This window comes from Indicator indicator, chromosome 8, assembly GCF_027791375.1.
Source record: "Indicator indicator isolate 239-I01 chromosome 8, UM_Iind_1.1, whole genome shotgun sequence".
Lineage (NCBI taxonomy): Eukaryota > Metazoa > Chordata > Aves > Piciformes > Indicatoridae > Indicator > Indicator indicator.
In genome coordinates, this window is record NC_072017.1 from 7,349,804 (window position 1) to 7,374,645 (window position 24,842).

The 24,842-nt window shown below is 42.7% G+C and overlaps 1 protein-coding gene across 1 annotated transcript; it reads right to left on the minus strand.

Moving 5' to 3' along the window:
- Positions 1-1,300: 1,300 nt before the first annotated feature.
- On the minus strand, positions 1,301-21,381 carry PGM2 (phosphoglucomutase 2). The gene is made up of 14 exons (XM_054383136.1): positions 21,310-21,381; positions 15,908-16,075; positions 14,244-14,350; positions 13,853-13,937; positions 12,252-12,335; positions 11,126-11,319; positions 9,643-9,832; positions 9,422-9,519; positions 5,609-5,789; positions 5,396-5,489; positions 4,394-4,523; positions 3,089-3,278; positions 2,393-2,526; positions 1,301-1,432 (listed from the first exon to the last, which is right to left on the minus strand). The coding sequence occupies exons 1-14, from the start codon at positions 21,379-21,381 to the stop codon at positions 1,330-1,332; spliced, it is 1,830 nt and encodes a 609-aa protein (XP_054239111.1). The 3' UTR covers positions 1,301-1,329.
- Positions 21,382-24,842: the final 3,461 nt, after the last annotated feature.

Consider the following 24,842-nt stretch of genomic DNA (forward strand, 5'->3'; position numbering starts at 1 on the left):
GATTTGAGGAACAGCATACTGTTTCCTCAGTATCCTTCTCATAACTTTATTTTGGGTTCTGCAAGACTGGAAAAGGCTGCCCAGGGAAGTGGTTGAATCCCCATCCCTGGAGGTGTTTAAAAGCTGCAGAAAGATGGTACTGAGGGACATGGTTTAGCACCAGACTTGGTGTAGAGTTAGAGAATGGTTGGACTCCATGATCTTAAAGGTCTTTTCCAATTAAAACCATGTTATGACTTTAGTATCAACTTTCTAGGCCACAGTGCTGAATGATTCAGATGCTACCTTTGGCTCTTAACAGCCAAGAAAAATGGGTGTGACAGCCACGGAATGCAGAGGTTACTCCTTTCCTTATGTCATCTGATGGTACTCTAAAAGCAGGCATCCAGTGTCATTTGCTTACCATCTCAGCCAAAGCTGGCATCTCCTGGGGGTGGAAAGGCAAGTTTGTTCTTTTATTAGTAATTTAAACTGTGCTTGGTCTGGCAACTAGTCAGTTCTCTATAAGACACCAGAAGCCATTCTGGTAAAGAGGTTTCTTTACCGAAAAAGTACTGGAGCTGTTAGAGCTACAGTGATAGACAAAACAAGTGTTGAAAATGCAGAAACCTCTTGTATTCAAATCAGCTGGTAACCTCCAAATAACCCTCTCAGGATCTGTGAGTGCAGACAACAGCAGGCAATGGAAAATGGAAGCTGCTTCTTAATCTTCTTAATATTTGCAGGGTAATAAAAGAGAGGTTAGTACACTTAGCCTCTCTAACCTGGAACATTGTGTATAATCCCATGGGAAATAGCTCTTCAGCAAATTCACTGTGACTTTCTGATTTATTTGGGCCACCACCCCTAAGAAAAATCAGTGCTTCTAAAACATTTACTCCAAGTTTGTCAAAGTCTCACCATGGCTTCCAGTAGTTTTTGTTAAGAGAACTTGCCTCACCAATATAAACCTAGATAAAGCTTCATGGTGTTATCAGACTGCACACACATAAAAGAGAGGAGTCCCCACAAAACAGGCTGCATTTCAGAAATTAGGATATTACTTATAATATTTAATTAAAACAAGTTTTGATTGAAGTACATTTGCAGTTGACTTTTAGTTCATAAAGCTTTTAGTTCAACTGACTGGGTTTTTTGGTCCTTTAAGGGTAAAGGCTCTTTCCTTCCAAAATAAGATACTAGATTCAAGAGTACCCAGAGCAACTCTTAAAAAAAGCAGGAGTCTTTTTAGTCTGAGTTCTCAGATGTTTGGTCCTAAAAATCCTTACTTCTTAAATAATACACTTCTAATGCTGCAAAACCCGATTAAAGCTGACAAGTTTTACAATTTCACTCAGTCTTTCGTTGAAGATTATTTTTATCTGGTTGGAAGAAGTGTTTTTCAAGAGCGTTGACCAATTCATCGAGTTCCTTCTTCAGCTGCTCAACGTCACTGAGAAACAAAACACACACAAAACCAGAAAGCAGTGGCACAGGGAGAAGTGAAAAAGCACATTGCCAGCCTGAAGAAATTTTAAGTCTGTTGTACTGTCTTAGACTAACATTTTCCACCCATGCCAGAAGTCTGTACACTTGATTAATGATCACACAATGGCTCAGGTTGGAAGGGAACTTAGAGATCATCTCCTCCAACTTCCCTGCCATGGGCATGGATGCCTCTCAACTGGACTCAGCTGCTCAAGGTCTCATCCAACCTGGCCTTGAACACCCCCAGGGAGGAGGCATCCACAACCTCCCTGGGCAGCTATTCCAGAGTCCCACCACCCTCATACTGCAGAACTTCTTTCTAAGATGTGTTGGTGTTCACTTCCAACTGAAGTGCATGAAGGCACTTAAAACTTATGGAGAAACAAAAACCCACAACAGAAACCAAAATAAAACAACCAGCTTGGATCCAGAAGATTTTCTGTTACTGAATACATGTCACTAGAAATGTAATTTTTATGCCTGCAATGGTATTTTCAGTTTAATTTCATCTTTGAGAAAGCATTGATTTTCCTTACATGAATTAATAATTGCTTATCTTTAAGACTGTTTGATTAATAAGGCTCTAAGTCAAGGACATAAATGCTAAAAATGAGAGCTCAAAATATATTAGAACACTTTATATGTAGTTACAGAAGTTTAAAAGAACTATGTATGTAAAAAGAATGGATAGATCTACTTTCTTTAAGGCAAAATGTTCTTCTTGATACCATTTTTACTGAATGTGAAACCAAATTCAAAGGAATTTCATTGACAACAGGAGTGCATCAACAAATTTTTGCAGAACTGAGGTTTTATGCAAATACATTCACTAAAATAGGGACTGCAGGAGTATTATTTGACCATAGAGAACCCCTTCCCCACTAAACCACTACCACACAGCATTTAGTGCTCTAAGTGACAATACCTGTTTCCAGGAGGTGCACAAAGTTCAGAATAGTATTTGATCTTTGGCTCTGTCCCACTGGTTCTCATGGTGGCCACTCCTCCGTTAGCAAAAGTGAACGTTATCATTTGGCTGCTTTTACTGGTGGGAAGTATCTGGAAATAGAAGAATGATTTTTTTGGAAGCTTGGAAATTGACTATACAAAATGAGCTCAGGACAAAACCCATGATTAGTTAAAATTAAGCTTTGGTGTTTTCTTTGTTCTGTGGAGATACCAACAAGCAAATGACAGCTCTACCCTACACCTAGAATCTGATAGGTAGCCAACATTTCTCCTGCAAACAGAAATTGCTCTGATGGCATTTCCCAGGAGGAAAAGAAACAGATTCTGAAAAACTAAAAAACCTCAAAGCCACATCTCAGCAGACAGTTTAATTTTCAAGAAAATAATGCAAGACTGCTGCAGCAAGAGAGGAAAATCCTCCTACTTGTCTTTGCAGACTGTCATCTTTGAGAGAAAAAAACACCAGAAAACCAAACAAAAAATCTTAACCATTCCGCAAATCTCCATTCCCTCCCACCAAGGCAAAACAATCACCCTCAATCTAACTTATTTGAAGACTCAGGATGTAAGATGACAAAGTGTAGAGGGTGTTCTGTAAGTGTATATACATACTTAGATGACTTGCAGATCATTTAAAAGAAAATACACTTACAGCCCTTTGATCTGGCTGGCTGCTGTCATACCCAGTAGTGAGATCCCTTATTCCAGAAACTTTGAATCTACCACAAGTTTTGGGGTATGTGTTTTTCCCATCAAAATTTCTAAGGTTGTCAAAAAGCTCTTGAATAACTTTAGGATCATGGCAGATGAAATATGAAGCTTTGGTAATATGGAAGCCATATCTGTGAAGACACAAATGAAGAAGCAGTGTTCTCAGGGGTGCATAGTATACAAAGGTTACAAAACCTTCTACATAGCAAAAATCTATACATGGTCACTCAACTGTGGCATCACTTCACCTTCTTACAGTTTTAGAAAGCCTCAACAGCTTAATTGTCCTATTTTCCATATTTTAAAGGTCTTGTGAGGAGCAGCTGAGGGAACTGGGGTTGTTTGGAGGAAAGGCAGCCGAGGGGAGACCTTCTACCTCTCTACAACTGCCTGAAAGGAGGTTGGAGCCTGGTGGGTGTTAGTCTCTTCTCTCTAGTAACAAGTAATAGGAAAAGAGGAAATGGCCTCACGTTGCACCGGGGAGGTTTAGGTTGGACATTAGAAGAAACATCCTGAATGGAACAGGCTCCCCAGGGAGGTGGTTGAATCCCCATCCTTGGAGGTGGTTAAAAGCTACAAAGATGTAATGCTGAGGGACATGGGTACAAGTTACTCCTGGGCAGATTCTGATTGAGATCCAGAAGAAAATGTTTCACGATGAAAACAGTCAGACATTGGAATCATCTCCCAAGAGAAGTAGTGGATTCCCCTAATTTGGACAGATTTAAGACTCAGCTTAACAGGGTTCTGGATCATCTCATTTCAACCTAGAGAGGTCGGAACAGATGATCCTTGGGGTCCCTTCCAATCTGGCATTCTGTGATTGTCTGATGGTTTAGCACTAGACTTGGCAGAGTTAGATAATGGTTGAACTTGATGATCTTAAAGGTCTTTTCCAACCAAAATGATTCTATGAACTAATAAGAAACTAGTAAGGTAACACAATTGCTTTTAAAATACCTTAAAACTGTACAAAATGAAGTCATAAATATTTTCATGCTCATGAGGCAGGAGCACTTTCTAGAGGATTACTACTGAGACAGAATTGTGTTAGTAGTAAAATAGCCAAATTTACAAATTTATTACTTCATATAGTATAGGTTGTTATCCAGCCTGATCTAGTTGGAGGTGTCCCTGCTCACTGCAGTGGGGTTGGACAAGATGACCTCTGAGGGTCCCTTTCAACCTGATGTAATCTGCAAATCTGTAACCCTGGCATGTGGAATGGAGAAACCCGAAAACTCACTCATCATAGACAGCTTTCAGCTGCTGAGACAGAGTCAAGTTCCTGGTGGCCAAAAAGCTTGCCATCTCTGCAGTTATAACAGCAGCACTGACACCATCCTTGTCCAGAACAGCAGGACAGCACATATACCCTACAGAAAGAAAATCAGACATATTTGACATGTTATATCTAACATATTCTTATGAAGAAATAAGAAAATGGAAGGAAGGGGGAAGTTGGGCTTGTCTGGCCTGGAGAAGAGAAGGCTCCAGGGAGATTTAGCAGCCTTCCAAGTATTTGAAGGGGGCTACAGGAGAGCTGGAGAGGGATGTTTGTCAAAGGTATGGAGTAGCAAGACATGTGGTTAATGGCTTCAAACTGGAAGAAGCTCAACTGAGATGAGACATTAGAAAATTCTTCCCCATGAGGGTGGTGAAGCACTGGAACAGGTTGCCCAGAGAAGCTGTGGAAGTTATGAGCCTTGAAGTATTACAAATATTAAAAACCAGGTTGGATGGGGCCTTGAGCAAGCTGGTCTAATAGGAGGTGTCCCTGCCCATGGCAGGGGATTTGGAACTAGATGATACCAAAGGGATATCCCTTCCAACTCAAACCACAAATTCCTAGCTTTTATTCACCCCTTTCCGGTTTACAAGTATAACTTGGTGGGTAGGTTTAACTGTCTTTTATTCATATTTAAACTTAGCTTCAAACTGTCAGCTAAACATCCTCAACCTTAAGTCTGAAAAACATGGGGGTTTGGTTTTTTTTTTAAATAGCTTCTGCAGAATCTGCAGTCCAAGTCTATGTAGCAATGCTACTGAAGATATATCCACTTAGCCCACATCATCATACTCTGTGCTAAGCAAAGATATAAAGGATTAAAACCAGTAATAGGAATTGTTCAAATGGATGGTATCAGTTACTCACTGGAAATACACCCACTGTGTTATGGGCACCTTCACATTCCCATTTTTCGTCACTATTTTGCAGGATACCAGACCATAATGTTCTCTTTCTTACCTATAGCCTCCTCAAAAGCAAAAAGAACAGCTTTTCCCTGATCCATCAGCTGTTTGGCACGGTTGCCCATCCACTTGAAACCTGTCAGTGTTTCCTACAGCAGTGAGGAGAGGTGGAAAAAAAAAAAACATTCAAAAGCAAAGCAATGTTTTACAAAGACACAGCACTATCTAGGTAAGCAAATAGAACATAGAATAACTTGCAACATCTCACCTCAAAGTGAAAGCCTTCCTTTAGTGCAATTGCTCTCAGGATTTTGGAAGAAACAGTACTGGATAACATGTAGACATCTTTAATGGCACAATTATCCCTGTTGTGATTTTTCCAGCAAGTGAAGATCCACCAGCCTAAAAGAGCTCCCAGCTCGTTCCCAGAAAACACTTTCCATTCACCACTGCATGGGAAAAAAATTAGGAATAACAGAAAGCACATGAGAAATAAAATAGAAATAACAGAAAGCACAAGATAAAACAGAGAAATAACAGAAAGCACAGGAGAAAACAGAGAAAGTTTTGAGAAAAAAAATAATAGAAAGTACATGAATTCAAAGAATAATACTGGAAAAAAAACAATTTAAAAAAAAAAAGAAGCAGAAAAAGCAACTGCTGGTTCTTCCATAAAGGAATACTAGCACATAAAACCAGTGCATCTGAGTTCCAAGTAACCAGTTGACATGGGTTCATTAGGAACAAAGAGAGAAAGGCAAGGAGGCTTGTGAAGGGCCTGAAGCACATGGGCTATGAGGAGCATCTGAGGGAGCTGCGGTTGTTCAGTCTGGAGAACAGGAGGCTGACATCATTGCTCTCTACAATTGCCTGAAGGGAGGTTGGAGTGAGGAGTGGGTTCTTCTCCTTGGTGCCAAGCAACAGGACTAGAGGAAACGGTTACAAGCTGTGCCAGGGGAGGCTTAGGAAATGTTAGGAAATATTTCTTCACAGAGAGGGTTATCAAACACTGGAATGGACTGCCCAGGGCAGTGGTGGAGTCACCATCCCTGGGAGTGTTCAACCCCTGTGTGGACCTGACACTTAGGGGCATGGTTTAGTGTTGACTCTTCAGTACTTGGTCAAGGGTTGGACTGGATGATCTTTGAGGTCTCTTCTAACCAGATATATTCTGTGATTCCAAGTTCCCTCCCCCAAAGAATTCTGAAGTGTTTACAGTCCTCTTCCATCACACATACCAGCTTTTGAGTTTATCCAAAGATGGAACAGTGACTTTTCCAACATATTTCAAGTAAAACAAAATATTCAGCAGACAAATGATAAAAATCCATGATTAAGACAAGCACAGACACACGAAAAAACAATCCTCAAGCAATCAGCATTTTTAGTTGATTCAGTGACAAATACCTTTTATTTAACCCCAAATACACCAAATTGTTCACTGAGGAAGATTGAGGAAAAATCTCTAACAAGTAAAAAGAAATAAAATAATACTAACACAGGTGTGTTGCTAGAACATGAAAAACTGAAGGGAAAAGGGAAAACAACAGGCATCAAAATTGCCCCAAAGCTCCCAGTCACAAAAGGGGACAAAGACACTGCCAAAATAACAAAAATCAAGAGCTCCAGAAACAGTACCTGTGGTGAAAGAGAAGCAGACTCAGTCTCCTGCATTTATTGCTGCCAACAGGCACAAAGCAATGTGCAAGAGCACGGAGAGAGCGCGCTCGAGCAGGAGCTTCTGTCAAAGAAGAAGGACAGAGACTGTAGAGGCTACATGAATGTGGGAGTAGTGTCTGAGCAGCTACAGCGTGAATCTGAGAGGAGGACATAGGACTGGAAATCAGGGAGACAACTCAAACTGTCTAAACAGTTAGCAAAGAGGCAGCAGAATGAAAGCACCATGCTCTCAGTGAAGCTAAACACAATGAACTGTCACCCCCTCTTCAAGGCTCTGATAGCTTAAGTTTTTAGACAAAACTCACCAGTGGTTTTGGCATTCTTATTTTAATTCATCATAACTAGGAAAAAATGCAGCTTTTTATGGTTTTCCTCAATGCTGAATTACCAAATGAGGCTGGCACAGGCCAAAACCATTACAATAAGGATATTCCAGCTAATACTGCCAAAGGTACAGCAGACAGTTCTGAAGGCAGAGAAGCCTCCTTAGGTCAGGCTATGAGGCTAATGAGTTTTTAAAAAGCCCCAAAGAAAACACTTCCACCTTTCATGCTGCTAGAAAACCAAATGAGATTACCTGATGAGCAAAATGGATGCCTGCACTGTCTCATTCTCCTGGATTTTTGGAATTTGCATTTAAAGGTTCAAGTATCTGCATCATCTACAGTCACTGAGGACATCCACCATGTGCCCATCTCAGTGCAAAGGGCTGTTGCTGTGATTTTATATCCCTCTTCTAGCTCTCATGCACAGGGAATTAGTTTCTGCTCCTGGCCCAGCAGCAGATTTTTCTTCTGCTCCTCCCTGAGCTGAAAAATTTGAAGCTCACTTTCGTTAAACATTTATGGTTTCTAACTGCTTGGATTAGTTTCTGCTTTGACAAGATACATAAAGAGAAACAGCACTCTTTGTAGATATGACTCCAAGCACAATACTTCAGGCTTGTTTTCATTCATGAAACATAACCAAGCATAGAAATGCAGAAAGATAGGATATTTGGGGAATGTAATAAAAGCAGGGCAATATTGGGTCAGAAATAGAGGTTACACTTTCCATACATTTAAAAAAAAAATATGAGAAGCCCCTGTTTGAGCAAGTTTAACTTTTGTGATCCTGCTCTTTGATGGGATATACATAGATAAATAATGCCTGGATAGCTGGTCCTTGAAGGAGAGAGTGAAAATAACTTTACTGAGAAGCAACGAACACTGACAAAGCTTCAGGTGAAGTGCAGGTTTGTAACAGTGGGCATGGAAGAGAGGAAATGAGGAAGTCCCAAATCATCCAATGGTTACAAAATACATAGTCTAACAGTATTTGAGAACTCAAAGAACAGGGATGTTCCCTCTTTCTGAGATTGAGGGAACCATAAAGGTTCTCCTGAATAATCAAGTTATTATTTAATAAACATAGTATGATAGGATGCTTATCAGCCTGCCATCAACAATTTCTAACTGAAAGCCTGCCTTCAAAGAGGTAAAGCACAGCCACAATTCACATGCTTCTGTGCATGCCTCAAGTACACCAAGTGTCAAGTATTTATTTATTCAGGCTTCTCCACAGTGTCTAATCATAGAATGCATTGGGTTGGAAGGGACCTTTAAAGGTCATCTAGTCCAACCATCCTGCAGTGAGCAGATTAACCACTTGATGGCCTTCTTGTTGATGGTGTTTGCACTCTGGCTTGTGCAGTAACTTCTGAAATAAAGTCAGATCAAATCAGGTGATTTTTCCTGTGTGCCTAGAGGCTGTATCTGTGAAAGAACACAACTCTACCACATTCACTCATTGTAAGGTAATTCAGGGAGTATTTCAACCAAAGCCCCTGACGGCCATTTCTTAATGCTCCATGCCCACAACACGTTTCTGAGACCTGTAATTCATGTGTTAATTTTCTTTTTTTTCCATCATAGTACAAGTGCCAGGTCCTGCACTTGGGTCACAACCACCTCATACAACCCTCAGGCTTGGGGCAGAGTGGCTGGAAAGCTGTCTGGTGGAAACGGACTCGGGGGTGTTGGTCGACAGCTGGCTAAATATGAGCCAGTATGTGGCTCATATTTAGCCACAATTCTATGACTCTATACTAATTGCTGAGACATGTGAATAGAAAAACAACTCTTTATTCTAAGTATTCATGTTTCTCAAAGTTACCAACTCAGAGTTGAAATTCACTTGATAGTTGTTCCTTTCCTAACATTTTGTTCCTCAATTTTAAAAAACATTTATACACACCTCCCCCTCCATCATTACCTCATTCACTGTCCCCATTTCTTATTTTTCAACACAGGTAGCATGGACTCCCCCAGACAAGCCTGGCCTTTCAGTAGAAAATAGAAATAGTTTGCATTTCCTCTATTTGTTACTATTATTTTATTATTATTTATTATCATAACCATACCTCTCTTGTTTCTCTGCCACTGCAAGTCGATCAGCATCAGGATCATTTGCTAAAATGATTTTTGCCCCATCTTTTTCAGCCAAAGCAAAAGACAATGTCTAGAAAAGTGGTAAGTAAGCAGATGAGTGTTAATGCTCTCAAACAGTATTTTTGTTTGTTTTTCTTCCCCAATTTATTTAATCTAAACCACCCAAAACTATTAGAAAACATAAGGTACTTACCAGAACACCTTTGCCTTCTTCAGGATTTGGATACTTCACTGTGGGAAATTCTGGATCAGGATCTTTCTGCTCTGGGACAGCAAAAGGAGGGCTAAGGTCAAATGCCTTGAAGGCCAACTGCACAAATTTATGACCCACGCCATGCACAGAAGTGTGAACAAATTTCAAGTTTGTTGCCTTGTTTATATTCCTGAAATGAAACAGATCAGCAGTAAACTGGGATATGGAAGAATAGTCTGCACAAGATTTCAAACTGGAAGAAGCTGGATTTAGATGACACAAGGCAGAAATTCTTCCCCATGAGGGTGGTGAGGCACTGGAACAGGTTGCCCAGAGAAGCTGTGCAGGCTCCAAGCCTGAAAGTGTTCAAAGCCAGGTTTGAAGGGCTGAATTGCAGATTGAGCAATCTGGTCTAGTAGGAGGTGTCCCTGCCCAGTGTATACTAGATGTGTCTTGAACTAAATCATCTTGAAGGTCCCTTCTAACTCAAGCCATTCTATGAGTCTATGAAAACTGACTACATGCAGAAACAGATAGGACTCACTATTCTACATCACTGCTAAAATTATAAATTAAATGAGGTCAGATTTTGAAGGTAATTGTCTGAAAATTGGTTTAGCCTCACTTCTCAGCAACATGTATAGTTCCTGGTATCTAATGTCCTGCTACGTGCAAATCTGTAGAGTAAGACAGTACACTCTGTGCACCCCAAAGGAGGCAAGTGGACAACAAATACAACTGACTCTTCATCCTCAGCTCTGTCACTTGCACCAGCTCCAAAGCCTGTGAACACAGTGACTTCTTTTGAGCACACTCATTCTTATGCAGTACACCACTCAGAGTGCAGAACATACTTAACAGCAACCAAACTCCTAAGGAGTCGTTAAACTCCTACTCTGAAAAGGCAGCCTAGAACTCCTACTCAGCCTAATTTCTCACATGACCCCAACTTTCTACTAAACCTAACTTCATTTTTAGCAAGAGCGTGATTACTGGTGGTTAAAGTTTTGATGTAAATAAACAGATCTAACACTTTGCTGCTCGTCTAATCCTTAAATCAAATCTACTTGTTAATCACAATGACAAACATCCATTTGTTAAGCTTTTACTGAGCAAGGGACAAGCATAGGCTTGTGCAAGGCACCCTGTGCCATCAGGAGCACATACAAGGCTAGAATGACAGATCACAACCTCCTTCTTCCAGAACTGGCTTAACAGCATTGTCCACCTTCTCTCTTAGAAGCCCATTTTAAAGCTCCTGGACCACCAGACAACTCACCCCAAGCTGCACAAAGCAGCCCCAGAGTTGCTGTGGCATTTGGTTAATGTGTGGGGTGAGACAAACACAAGGAAATGACCACAGGGGACCAGAAGGCACAGACAGAATTGGATCATGGCCACTCTGACTTGCACCAATTTAAACTGCCCTCCTGACACACCAGACAGACAATCCCATGCTCTTAGCAGAGTCACCCCCAGTTACCTGTGAAAGCACTGTTTCTGAATGTCTTTGAAATACTCCTTATTGACTGTGGCATATGGATCATGCAGTAGTGGGCTATTATCAATCAGTTTGTCATTCCAAGCCTGAGGCCATGGCTCTTGGTTCTCCTCAATAGCCTGAGCAATTCCTTTGTCATGAGGGGAAATGATCTGAGCACCATTTTCCCAGTAAACCTAAATAATAAACAGGGTGAGAATTTGATCAAAAACTTTGTAGGTTAGTTTTCTTACTTTTTTTTTTTTTGTTGGCACTGCATTTGGTAAAGTATTACAGTAAATTAAGTATACCCACAGTATTCCTCTGTTTATATTCTCAGTGTTTCCTCTCACATCCCATTTTTGTTCTATAAATAAAAAGCTGTTTAATCTTATCAGAAGATACTGAAATCCATAAATGAAGCGCAAAAGAAGAGCCAGCTCATTTATTGAGAAGATATAAGTATCAGCCCATCTACCAGCCTTGGGGTTGATAACTTGCCCACACTCTCCCATATACTTTCTTCCAGATTTTTAATTCCATTATATGTGTTAAAATTATAGCTGAGAGGAAAGCGTGCAGAGTGAAACATGTTTACCACCAAAAAGAATAAGGAGAAAGGCACAAGAACTTGGCAGCTGCCTACAGAGCAGTGTTGCCACAACAGCAAGCACACGTTCTGTTAGGTTTCCAGATGTTCTTTACTTGTGGTCTTCTTTTTGTGGTGCACACAAAGAGGTGTACTTTATTTTTTGACAGTTGTTTACACATTTCTTTCTACTGATGGTTTACAGACCACAAGTTTAAAGAAAGATGCCAGGTCATGTACATAATATAGCACAAAACCAAAAATGCTAAGAAAAGAAAAAAAACAACTTAATTAAAAAAAATCTAACTGATAAAACGTCCAAACAAGCTATCAACACCAATACATGAAATACAAAACCAAAGCAATTTTACACAGATAGGAAGTTCTGGAGGCATGAGATCATCCCTGTTAATGCCTTGGTTTTCTATTAAGAGGAAAAAAAAGAAGCCCCAATTTTTATGTTTTGGAAACTATATACCCTATCTCTACATGGAAAAAAAGAGTCTGAACAAAGGCAGGGAAGAGATGATATAGGAATACCTTGTACCCATTATCTTGTTTTGGGTTATGTGAAGCTGTAACCATAATTCCAGCACAGAGCTTCAGATGAGTTACTGTGTAGGGCTGTAACAAGAGAAAATGATCTGAAGTAGATATTATTTATTCTCATGCAAATGCAATACTTGAAAAAGCAAGCTCAAGTATGACTCCTACAGGCTGTCTAGCACTTGCTCCACTACATTCCAGCCCTTTCTTTTTCTTATGCATTTTCCCCATGTAGATATTCTTAGTGTTGTTTCAGGTGCTTTGTGGATCTCTAGAATAGTGGGTTTATAGAAGGAAGCTGACACAGGTTGCCTGCAGCAGAATGACTTGAGACATCTGAGGTCTTTAAGTGTGCAACATCTGATGGGAGAATGACAGAAGCCTGCATGGAGAATTACAGACGGAGCAGTCTCATCCGTACTGTCTTTTGAGAGCAGTCCATGTAGCAACTGCTCCATTGTGGTTCAGGAAAGAATTGCTGTGGAGAGAGCTCTTATAAATTATTAAAAAAATACAATAAAGCATTATTTGTGACCACAGGTCCAGTCTGAGTTTACTCCTGTTTTGTTACTTAATAGCAAATGCCATCAACTACAGCTCTTGCAATACTGCTTCAAGCTGCATCATGAAGAATCTGACAATAATTCTACCAATTTTTTTTTGTCAGTATAAGAATGCTACATGCAAATGGAGGTTGAGAGGAGACCTTCTGGCTCTCTGCAACTCTTTCAAAGGTGGCTGGAGTCAGGTGGGTGTTGGTCTCATCTCCCTAGTAAATAGCGACAGGATGAGAGGAAATGGCCTCAAGTTGCCAAGTTTAGGTTGGACATTAGAAGAAACTTCTTCACTGAGAGGGTTCTCAAAGATAGGAACAGGCTGCCCAGGGAGGTGGTCAAATCCCCATCCCTGGAGGTGTCTAAAAGCAGCAGAGATGTGGTGATGAGGGACATGGTTTAGCATCAGACTTGGTAGGGTTAGATAATGGTTGGACTCCATGATGTTAAAAGTTTTTTTCCAACTAAAATGGCTATATGATTCTAAAGTCTTAATTCCACTATATTTTGTTTGCAGCACTCACTGGACAAGTGGTATGGGGAAAAAACCTCTTGCTTTTAGTACAAAGGTGGAGGTTTCCTTTATTGCTCTAGAGAGCTGTCAGCTAGCGATCTGATAGTCAAAATGCAGACATGTTCAATAACCCACCCAGCACAACATCACTGCACCCCACCCATCTGCTATTTTAAAAAGATTCCTTTGCATTCAAGACCTCAAAAAGAAAAGAGAAAAAAAATATAATTCCCCACAACCAAACCAACAAAACTAAACGTGTCTGCAACTTTCTGACTTGAGATTCCACAGCAATCTAGAAACCTGCCTGAAAGCAGGAATTGAATGGAAACACATCCCACTGTACTGATATTCCACTAAGCTTCTTCCTTCTCTTGCTGTGGATGTTGTAAACTAAATATAGCTAAAGAAGCAAAAGACTAAACTGCAGGTAGAGCTTAAAAAGCTGAAAGTGGCTTTTAGTTTGTGTGTATATAAATTTTGACAGCATTTGTGTGTATATAAGAAGATGTAATAGAGAAACTTACCACAAAAGGAGTTGGTGTTATATCAGAGAACAGATAAACTGGAACTCCTTGACTGATGAAGGTATTAGCAGCAAGTCTTGCAAACCTAAACAGGAAGATGCCAGGGAAATAAAATTTTCTGAACAATAAATTTTTTAGATTTCACAGCTTCTCCACTTCAATTTAAACCCAAACCCCCACCTACATAAACTCCAAATAATTATACAGTCCCAGTTTAAGTGTCCTCCCTCACTACCCCCAATAGACAAAGCACATCTCTAAGAACTGCTTTGGCACTAGCAGAACATAAAAACACTGTAAATCTCACCTTAATTTAATCTACAGAAAGAGAAAATCCTGTTGAAGCAGATCATACAAAGGATCTATGAAACCTTTAAAACCCAAGAAGTACCTTTTGCTGCTCCCTCCACTGGAAAGATGGGCACGAGCATCAAAACCAATCACAACTCCTCTCTTTTTCAGGTCACTGAAATTCTTCTCCAGGTATCTACAAAATCCCTGAAGACAACAAAAAATCCACCTCATTAACCCATCCCTAAGATTCACTTAATCATTGCATTAAGGCTAAGACGTTGACACTTCAGAGAGGTTAGCACACTAACCTCTCACTGAAGTGGGCTGGGATTCAGTTTGTCTGGGACCAACAAACACCAAGAAACACAGAAATTTTCAAATCAATATAGTGAACTAGGACAGCCTTGAAGTACTTGTCCAAAAATCAGAACCAACTCCTGAAAGAAGCATCTAACACACTTAGTCTGAACTGCAGAACCTGAAAACTGATTTAGCTGTGTTAGGTCTCAGGTAAGGAAGAGAACAACTGCCCAGTGTTTCAGGTTTTTTACAGAAATCTCTCAGTTTAAGGCACCCTTAATAGTGACACCTGTCTAGGAGATGATCCACCACTGCTCCAGGCTGCAGTAGTTGAAAGTCTTGGGTTGTTTTTTTTTTTGTTTGGGGGTTTTTGTTTTGGTTTTGGTTTTTAGCTCTCTCCAAGTCAATCTACTTTAGGATCTGTAGGACAAAGGGCAATGGTTTGAAACTAGTGCAGGATAGATTTAAATTGGACATGGTAAGCAAGTGGAACATCTCCCTGATGAGGAAACGCTGAGGGAGCTGGGTCTGTTTTGCTTGGAGAAAAGGAAGCTGAGGGGTGACCTCATTCATGTTTATAAATATGTGAAGGGTGAGTGTCAGGAGGATGGAGTCAGGCTCTGCTCAGTGATGCCCAAAGACAGGGCAAGGGGCAATGGGTATAAGCTGGAGCACAGGAGGTTCCATGTGAACATAAGGAAAAACTTTTTCACTGTGAGGGTGACAGAGCCTTGGAACAGGCTGCCCAGAGAGGTTGTGGAATCTCTTTCTCTGGAGACATTCAAAACCTGCCTGGATGCATTCCCGTGTGACCTGTTCTGGGTGATCCTGCTTTGGGAGCAGGGTTGGACCAGATGATCTCCAGAAGTCCATTCCAACTCCTCACATTCTGTGATCAGGAAGAAGTTCTTTACTATGATTGTGGAGGAACACTGGAACAGATTGCCTGGGGAGGTGGTGAAGGCCTCATCCCTGGAGACATTCAAGGTCAGGCTTGATGGGGCTCTGAGCAACCTGATCTAGTTGGGAATGTCTCTGTTTACTGCAGAGGGGCTGGACTAGATGACCTTTAGAGGTGCCTTCCAACCCAAACCAGTCTGTGATTCTGTGATATAGCTTCACTACATTTACTGAAGTTTATACCCAGCAAACACAAAGCTTAGCCAAATCCTGCCTAAATACTCAGCCCCTTTTGGGGTGTTCTCTAGTTACTACATCAGGATGAACTGATCCATGTCAGCTTAACTGTAACTGTGCATAAATTCAATTGCCAAGCAATTATGGAAAATAGCTTAAATGTTAACAGCTTCATAGCTTCTTTTTGCTTGTATTTAGAAATCAGCATTTGGCTAATAATTATTTAAATTACTTCTGACAAATGGAGTTTTGTTTGTCGTAAAGGAGGCTTTTCCATCCATAGCTACAACCAGCTGAGTGAGATAAAGCACTGAAGGTGGGTACCTGTGTTGTCTGGATAATGGTCAAGTCATTCATGTGGGAAATCCCTGCTCCCATGGCAGCTCTGAGCCCAGCCGTGCCAAACTCCATCCGTGAGCCAAAGTATTTCTGCAGTTCAGCTGCATTTCCTTCAGCCAGCAGTTGCTTCACTATGGCAGAAGTCTTAGGATTCTGTAGACACAAAATTCAGATGGTCTAGGAAAGGGTTGTTCAGTTTGGTTTGAATACAATAAAGCCTCTTAACAGAACTGATTTCCTTTCCCATTCTCTGTACTGGGTTATTTTAGTATCAAAACATCACACCCCACTTCAAGAACACCACAACTCCTGCTAATTTTAAGTCAGTATAACTTCAAATATTACTTACTTAAGCTTTGTTTCCTTAGGTACTGCCTTGACAGCAGTGTATATATCACATTTTGGGAAGTAAAAAGATTTCCCAAGATGTTTTAATATTTTCTGGTTTAAACAACAAATCACAAAAAGCATCTTTGCAGCTCAGAGTCTTTTTGTCATCACAAGAACTACCCTAACCATAAGAAAGTGGGGTAAGCTGATGGCTAAGAAATATTAGTTACTTCCACAGTGCTAGAAGTAGAGTTTTAAAATAATAGATTCCTAACCTTGTCCCAAGAGTGGCTAAGACTAAAGGCAGCAGCAGAGCTAAAAGGACTGGTCAGAGGACTTTAAAAAAATGATAATTTGCAAGATAATTGCAGGTAACACTTGTAAAACTAAGCACAACCCTGAGGATGAAAGCTGAGCAATGAGACCTCAATTCTTACATAGAAGGACAGTGCAGAGTGGTGATGGAAAGGCCACATCAGACTGCATGACAACAGAGAGGAGTGGCCAAGTCTCAGCTGCTTCTACCAGCTCTGTAGTTATCAACTCTCACTGCTTCCAGACTTAGGAATTAGAATAGTCCAGTAGGCCCCAACCTGAAAGAAGGTTGGAGTGAAGTAGGGGTTGGTCTCTTCTGCCTAGTAACAAGTGATAGGAGTAGGAGGGGAAATGGCTTCAAGTTGCACCAGGGAAAGTTTAGGTTGGATATTAGAAGAAACTTCTTGACTGAAAGGGTTCTCAAAGACTGGAATGAGCTGCCCAGGGTGGTGGCTGAATCCCCATCCCTGGAGAGGTTTAAAAGATGTGAAGATGTGGTGCTGAGGAACATGGTTTAGCATCAGACTTAGTAAAGTTGATGATCTTGGAGGCCTTTTCCAACCAAAACAATGCTGTGATTGTATCCTAGGCAGAACATGCACAGCAGCAGACACAGGAGTGAGCCTGCATACCAAGGTGAGAACATTCTGCACCCCAAACTGAGACCATAGGCTAGATGCCCTAAATATTGCCTGTTGCTGCAGGACAAACACCACAGTTTGAGTAAACACTCAAAAACCCAAAGAGCTTTCAGCGTTGTAATGCAGAATAAGCTAACTAAGGAAAAAAACCCCAAGCCATCCAGGTTTCCTGGGTGCAATAGGTATTTAGATACCCCAGAACGATTTCCAGTTTAAGAATTACCAGTTCACCAGTCCAAGAATGTTGTAACTGACACCTCCTCATAGGATGCTCATCATAATTCTGTATTGCTACACAGTAATTATATTCATTAATTATAAGAATAAATGCAATCCTATGTTATTAAAGAATAGGTCAGCACAACTGTTCTGAGTTTAAGCTGTTTAAGAGCCAAGCTGAACTTTTTTTTGCTGCAATATTTGGCCTATATCTTGGAGGTAAAGCCTGAATGTCACCTTTTGCACCAGGCTTTGTACACTCTCTAGCCACCTTGTCATGAATTTTGTTGTTTGGGTTGTTCCCTCCTGCCCCCTCTCAAAAAAAAAAAAAAAAAAAAAAAAGACAAACAAACAAATGAAAACGTAAAGGTAAAAGCCATGCCCAAGTCATTTTAATGGAGAAGGACTTTTCCAGAGTGTCTGTGAGAATTTATAGCTCTATTCTCCTAAGAATCTGCTCTTTTTTTTTTTTTTTTTAATTGTACAGACATCTGTTCCCATTTTATTTCAGTTTTAGGAATGTTATGATGCCGTTGTATACAGCTAAAGAAAAAAATACTTTCGTTTTCTTAAGCAGAAGAAAAAGCCAAACTCAAATCTTCACAGCATCTCTACTGAAGAAGGAACCAACAGCATCTGAAGGAAGAAGTGTTGTTTTGTCCATCCTTGTTGGCTCTCTCTGGCTGAACTGATCTACTCTCAAATAAAACTGGACATGAGTATGAGAAGACTGATTTCTGTGAGTATTAGAAAGAAATTCTTTACAGTGAGTGGTGAGACATAGGAACAGGTTGCCCAGGGAGGTTTGGATGCCCCCTCCCTGGAGGAGTTCAAGGCCAGGTTGGATGAGGCTTTGAGCAGCCTGGCCTAGTCGGAGGTGTCACCGCCCATGGCAGGGGGGTTGGAACTAGATGATCTTGAAGGTCCCTTCCGACCCAAACCAGTCTGTGAATATAGCTATGAATACAGTGGCAGGTGATTTACTACAGAGTTAACATCCAGTAATGCAAACTGCTTGAACATCACCTGGCAACACTCGAGTGAGTTACTTTAGTCTACACTATGAGAAGGCCCTGAAGAGCTCTCATTGTGCTGGAGTCCCCACAAGGTTTTAGAGTAGAGGGACAGTTAGTGCCTAAACAGGTCGTATTGTTAACAAAACCAGAAGCTACCTTCAAGCCAGAGAAGATTCAGAGGAAATCTTATTAACATTTACAAATATCTGATGGGTGAGTGTCAAGAAGAGGCCAGGCTCTTTTCTGTGGTGTCCTGTGACAGGACAGGGGCAGTGGATACAAATACAGAAGTTCCACCTCAACATGAGGAAAAACTTATTTATTATGAGGGTGCTGGCGCAGGCTACCCAGAGAGGTTGTGGAGTCTCCTTCTCTGGAGACTTTCAAGACCCATCTGGATGCATTCCTGTGTGACCTGCCCTAGGTGCTTATGACAGGGGGGTTGAACTTGATCTCCAGAGGTCCTCTCCAACCCCTACCACTCTATGATCCTATGAGAGCAGAAAGAATGAAAACTACAATACTACTGTAATGTACACAGTCACAAAAACAGCCTGGTAACAAGCTCAGTAATGGTCATCCAGGTAAAAACTTTCTGTTAGGTCAGTAGGACCTTTTTAGGCCTCCAGGCTTGCTCTTACAAACTATTATTTTCTAAGAAATGCACAGCTTATCACCATGAAATATTAACTCATCTCTACACATCGAAAAGGAACCTTTTTAATATCATACTAAAGGGGACAAGGTTTGTGTTGGATTCTTCTGCTACTCAATAGCAACATGCAAGAGCTCCCTGAGAAATGAAAATACATCACAATTTTTGAGCGATCAGATATGGGTATTGCACACCAAAGACACAACTGCTAACAAAGAGCTGACCCTTCAAAAGTGAAACGTTCTCAGGGGTACTGCATCACACTTCCAGAGGCTTTCACAAAAGAAATTCTTTACAGTGAGGGTGGTGAGACACTGGAACAGGTTGCCCAAGGAGGTCATGGTTGCCTCCTCCCCGGAGATGTTCAAGGCCAGGTTGGATAAGGCCTTGAGCAACACAGCCTACTAAAAGGTGACACTGCCCATGGCAAGAGGGTTGTAACTAGATGACCTTGAAGGTCCCTTCCAACCCAAAACATTCCACGATTCTATGAAAATTAAATGATTGTGTAGCAAAGAGGAATTATCACGAACACTTGCCAAAAAATTTATGAAAATTCAAAGGCCCTTTAAAACCAGACTGTTTTCTCAAAATCAAGCAAAGTGCAGGAAAAAAAGACACAAAAAGTGATTGTAAATTGGTGTGGAACAATAGGATTTTGGAAAGAAGGGCTGCTTTAGCACTGCATTATGAGTAATAAAATCAGGGCTGGCTAACTGGTCAGTGAACCTGTCAAAGGAGCTTTAATGAAGAATCGAGGGATTCTAATTACATCCTTTAGAACCTGGAAAAAAAACACTACAATAAATAATTAGTCTATATTTTCACTGATAATCTTGAAATAAGAAGAAGATCCATTACCAAACTAATATCTGTTACGGAAAACTCAGATCATTGCATGGTGCTAAGCCCAGCAGTCACTGAAGTGACCAAAGAAGGACAATAGCCAGTGAGTTCCAACACAGCCAAATGAATAGTATTGGGTCAAACCCCCCCAAAATTAAAAAAAAACAACCCGCAAGCCTCATCTGGAATACTGTGATGGGCTCCCCAGTTCAAAAAGGACAAGGAACCACTGAAGAAAGTCCAGTGGAGAGCCACTAAGATGATGAAGGGACTGAAGCACTTGCCTTATGAGGAAAGGTTGAGAGAGCTGGGGCTGTTTAGCCTGGACAAGAGCAGACAGAGGAGATTGCATTAATGCTTATCAAAATGTAAAGGGTGAGTGTCAGGAGGATGGAGTCAGACACTTCTCAGTGGTGCCCAGCAACAGAAGGGGCAATGAACACAAATTGGAACACAGGAAGTTCCACCTAAAGATAAGGAAACAACACCGAGGGTGTCAGTGCACCGGAACAGGCTTCCTAGAGAGGTTGTGGAGTTTCCATCTCTGGTGGGCATTCACACCCCACCTGGATGCGTTCCTGTGTGACTTAATCTGGGCAACCCTGCTCTAGCAGAGGATTTGGATGATGTTCAGAGGTCCCTTCCAACCCCTACTATGATGTGATTCTACATTTCCCAGTGGTTTTGAATCAAGCCCACATGTCTTTTGGAAATAGTATTTTACTAAACAAGATTATGGAGGTACTGGGAGGTTTGTAACACTGAGAGACACAACACAGCAATGCACTCTTGGCTTTAATAACTTACATCTATCAGCTGCCCCTACAACAGAAGTGATTAGGAATAACAGAATGGCTTTGGTTGGGAAAGACCTTTAAGATCATTGAGTCCAACCATTCTCTAATTCTATCAAGGCTGGGGCTAAACCATATCCCTCAGCACCACATCTCTGCAGCTTTTAAACCCCTCCAGGGTTTTTAATACAGGCTCTTTTACAAAGTAAATCCCATAGAGCTGACAGCCAGGGAAACCAGCGATACCTGGAGACCCAGCAAAGGGGTTCCCGAGACAGCGAGGGGGCTGCAGTGACAGGTGGCCGGGCAGCGGACGGCTGAAGGGCGAGTACCCCTTTGCCAGAGGGCTGCGAGAGCAGCGGGAAGAGCCAACAAGGGGCTTTAACCGCACCCAACACCGGCACAACGGCAACGCCAAGCCAAGCCGAGCCCAGCCCAGCCCCATGGCTCCACGGCCCCGCGCCCCCACCGCCGCCCCAACCACGTCCCTGCGTGACCGGGAGGCCCTTCCCGTTCTGACACCCGCATGGAAAGGAAGGGTCCCGGAGGGCACCCGCTGACCGCCCTTCACCTTATCCCATTGCAGCCACTGCTCGGCTGCGCGACGCAGCGCGGCTTCCCCGGCGGAGCTCCGCGCTGCCATGCTTGCCTCCGTCCCGGCCACCAGCTCCACCGCCCGCTCCTTCCCTCTTCCGGAGCACGCCCGCTCCGCTCCGCCCGCCGGGGCCGAGCCGCCCCACCTCCGCCCCGCCCGCCTGCCCGGGGCCGGGGTCAGGGCCGTGGCTAGGGCTGAGCCGGAGCCGCCTCACCTCCGGCCCGCCCGCCCTCCGTCTCTCCCTCCCTCTGGGACCCGCGCCCGGGATCGGGGACAGGGTCGTGGCCTCCTCACGTCGGGCCCGTCCGCCCGAGTGGGGCTTCGAACTGCTTTGTTATCCCTGCACAGACCCGGCGCACCGGGAGGCGGCGGGAGGAGTCCTGAGAACGCCGTCCCGGGCTGAGGAGGAGGAAGACGAGCGCGATTCGCACTGCTAAGGACAGAAATGTGGTCATTCATTGGTCTCGTGGGAGGTGTCCCTGCCCATAGCAGGGGGTGGGATCTAGATGATCTTTAAGGTCCCTTCCAACCGAAATCATTCTGTGATTCTGTGAACGCCACTTGTCTGCACTCGCCGAGCTGCTGCCTCCTTCTCATCAGGACTGGCAGGAGAAAAACTAACGTTAGAAGTGTAACTGCTCATGGGTGTTGGACTAATGCTGCTTAGATTTCTTTTAAAAGGCAATATGGATGGTCTTGGAAGAGTTCTAACTTGGGATAAAGATTATCTGCAACTCCCTGAAAGGAGCTTGGAATGAGGTGGATGTTGGTCTCCTCCAGAGAAACAGTTGCTAGGAGGAGAGGAAATGGCCTTGGGTTGCACCAGGGGAGGTTTAGGTTGGACAGTAGAAAAAAGTCTTGTCTGAAAGGTTTCTCAAAGACAAACAGGCGTCCCAGGGAAGTGGTTGAATCTTTATCCCTGTAGGCATTCAAATGCCTCAAAGATGTGGTGCTGAAGGACATGGTTTAGCCCCAGACTTGGTAGAGTTAGAGAATGATTGGACTCAATGACCTTAAAGGTCTTTTCCAGCCAAAATGTGATTCTGTGACTTGTATTTCTCTTTTCATTGGGCCGGTTTGGTTTCTTACAACTTTATGGGCAGAAGTCCAGTCCAGAGATCACTGAACTGCCTTTCTTGCATAACAAGCTATCTGGCATCAGCTCCCAAAGCACTAATGGAAAAAGTAGTCTGATCACTCTGGAGCTTCAGGAGCCAGACATTTGCTGTTGAGGAGCTTGTTCCTACTTTTTGTCACCGGCCTGAAGCTGAGCTAGACCAGGTGCCAGGCAGATGCAGAGATTGATAGAGAGGGACTAGAATTTCCCTAGCTCTGCAGTAGCAGGGAAATCCCAGGGTGTGGTGTGCACACAGAGCACTTACCCCAGCCCTGCTGAGGCAGCTGAGCAACACCACGTCACTGTGAAGGTGGCCTGCATAAGGAGCAGCAGACACCCTGGAGCCGGCAGAGGAACTTCCTGGTGTTGCCACGTCCTGAATCAGAACTCCCAGAGGGATATAGCTATCCAGGCACTTTCCAAGAATGTTTCAATGGGAACAATCTGAGCATTGTCCCATGTTTAAAGGTTGAGGCTGACCATCACTGAACTTCTGCCATGTGTCTCAAAGGCAGGAGTAAAGTAGCAACAGCATTTGTGTAAGTGAAGAACAATACAGCCACTAAGACATTGACTTTGCAAAGTGTCCTGGCAAAGTATTCCCACTGACTCAACTGAGGGAATGGTGGTAGACAGAAAATGGTAGATGGAGCATCTCCTCTTTCTCCTGAGCTCCTTAAGTTGACTATAAATCAAACAGATTTCTTTAAAGATGAAGAAAGGTGGTCATCAGGATCCATCACAGCATAGCCTCAGCTATGTCACTGAAAACCTGTTTGAAAGTCATAGAATTACACAATCACAGAATCACAAAATGGTTTGGGTTAAAGGGACCTTCAAGAGCATTTAGTTCTCATCCCCCTGGTAGAGGCAGGGACACTCCTACTAGACCAGCTTCCTCAAGGCCCCATCCAACCTGGATGTCAACATTTCCAGGCCTGGAACTTCTCTGGGCAATCTGTTCCAGTGCCTCACCACCCTCATGGGGAAGAATTGCTTCCTCGTGTCTCAGTCCTGTCACTCCATGCCCTTGCCAAAAGTCTCTCCTGGAACTCCCTTCAACTACTATAAGGCTGCTACATGGTCTCACTGGAGCCTTCTCTTCTCCAGCCCCAGAGAGTTGGACAACCCCAACTCTCTCAGCCTGTCCTCGTAGCAGAGGTGCTCCAAACCTCTGATCATCTTCATAGCCATATCATCTTGTTTGACCATAGATCAAAAACCAGATAAAACTGAGTCATAAAGGATGGAGAGTTTTTAATTTCTTTTCTCTAGCTGGTGCCAAAACCAACAGAAGCTAGCAAAATAAAATTTAATTCCATACTTTTTTTTTCTCCTGGGTACTTCAAACACTGTAGCTATTTTTTCTTGTGTCTTCTTCAAACATGGAACCATGACTAGATTCAAATTAATGCTAGAATTTCAGATCAGGGTACTCTGTGGGGTACTGAAAATATCCATTTTCAGCTACATTTACTGAAGTGAAGAGTTGCAGATGAGCAGGCTCTGTAGAGGGACCTGGCCAGGCTGGATTGATGGGCTGAAGCCAACTGTATGACATTCAACAAGGTCAAGTGCTGGGTCCTGCACTTGGGTCACAACAACCCCATGAATGCTTGAGGCTTGGGGCAGAGTAGCTGGAAACTGCCCAGCAGAGAAAGACTTGGGGGTGCTGGCTGATGGCCAGCTGAACATGAGCCAGTGTGTGCCCAGGTGGCCAAGGCCAACAGCATCCTGGTCTGGAGCAGAAATAGTGTGGCCAGCAGGACCAGGGAAGTGATTGTTCCCCTGTGCTGATCACTGGTGAGGCCACACCTTGAATACTGGGTTCAAGTTTGGGGACCTCACTCCAAGAAAGAAATTGAGGTGCTGGAGTGTCTGCAGAGAAGGGCAACAAAACTGGTGAAGGGTCTGGAGAACAGGGTTGGTGAGGAACTGGAGGGAACTGGATTTGTTTGGTCTGGAGAAAAGAAGGCTATGGGGAGATATTTTTGCTCTATACAGCTCCCTGAAAGGAAGTTGGAGCTAGGTGGATGTTGATTTCGTCTCTCCAGGGACAAGTGATAAGAGGAGAGGAAATGGCATCAAGTTGCATCAGGAGAGGTTTAGGTTGGATATTGGATGAAACTTCTTGTCTGAAAGGGTTCTCAAAGACTGGAACATGCTCTGCAGGGAGATGTTGAATCCCCATCCCTGAAGGTGTTTAAGAGAGGCAGAGATGTCATGTTGAAGGCCATAATTTAGCATCATCCTTGGTAGAGTTAGATAATGGTTGGACTTGATGATCTTAAAGATCTTTTCCAGATGAAGAGGTTCCGTGATTCTCTGATTCTATAACATCTAATCTTGCAGCTTGGGCTCAGTGTGGTTGCAGCTTTCATACCATGTAGGC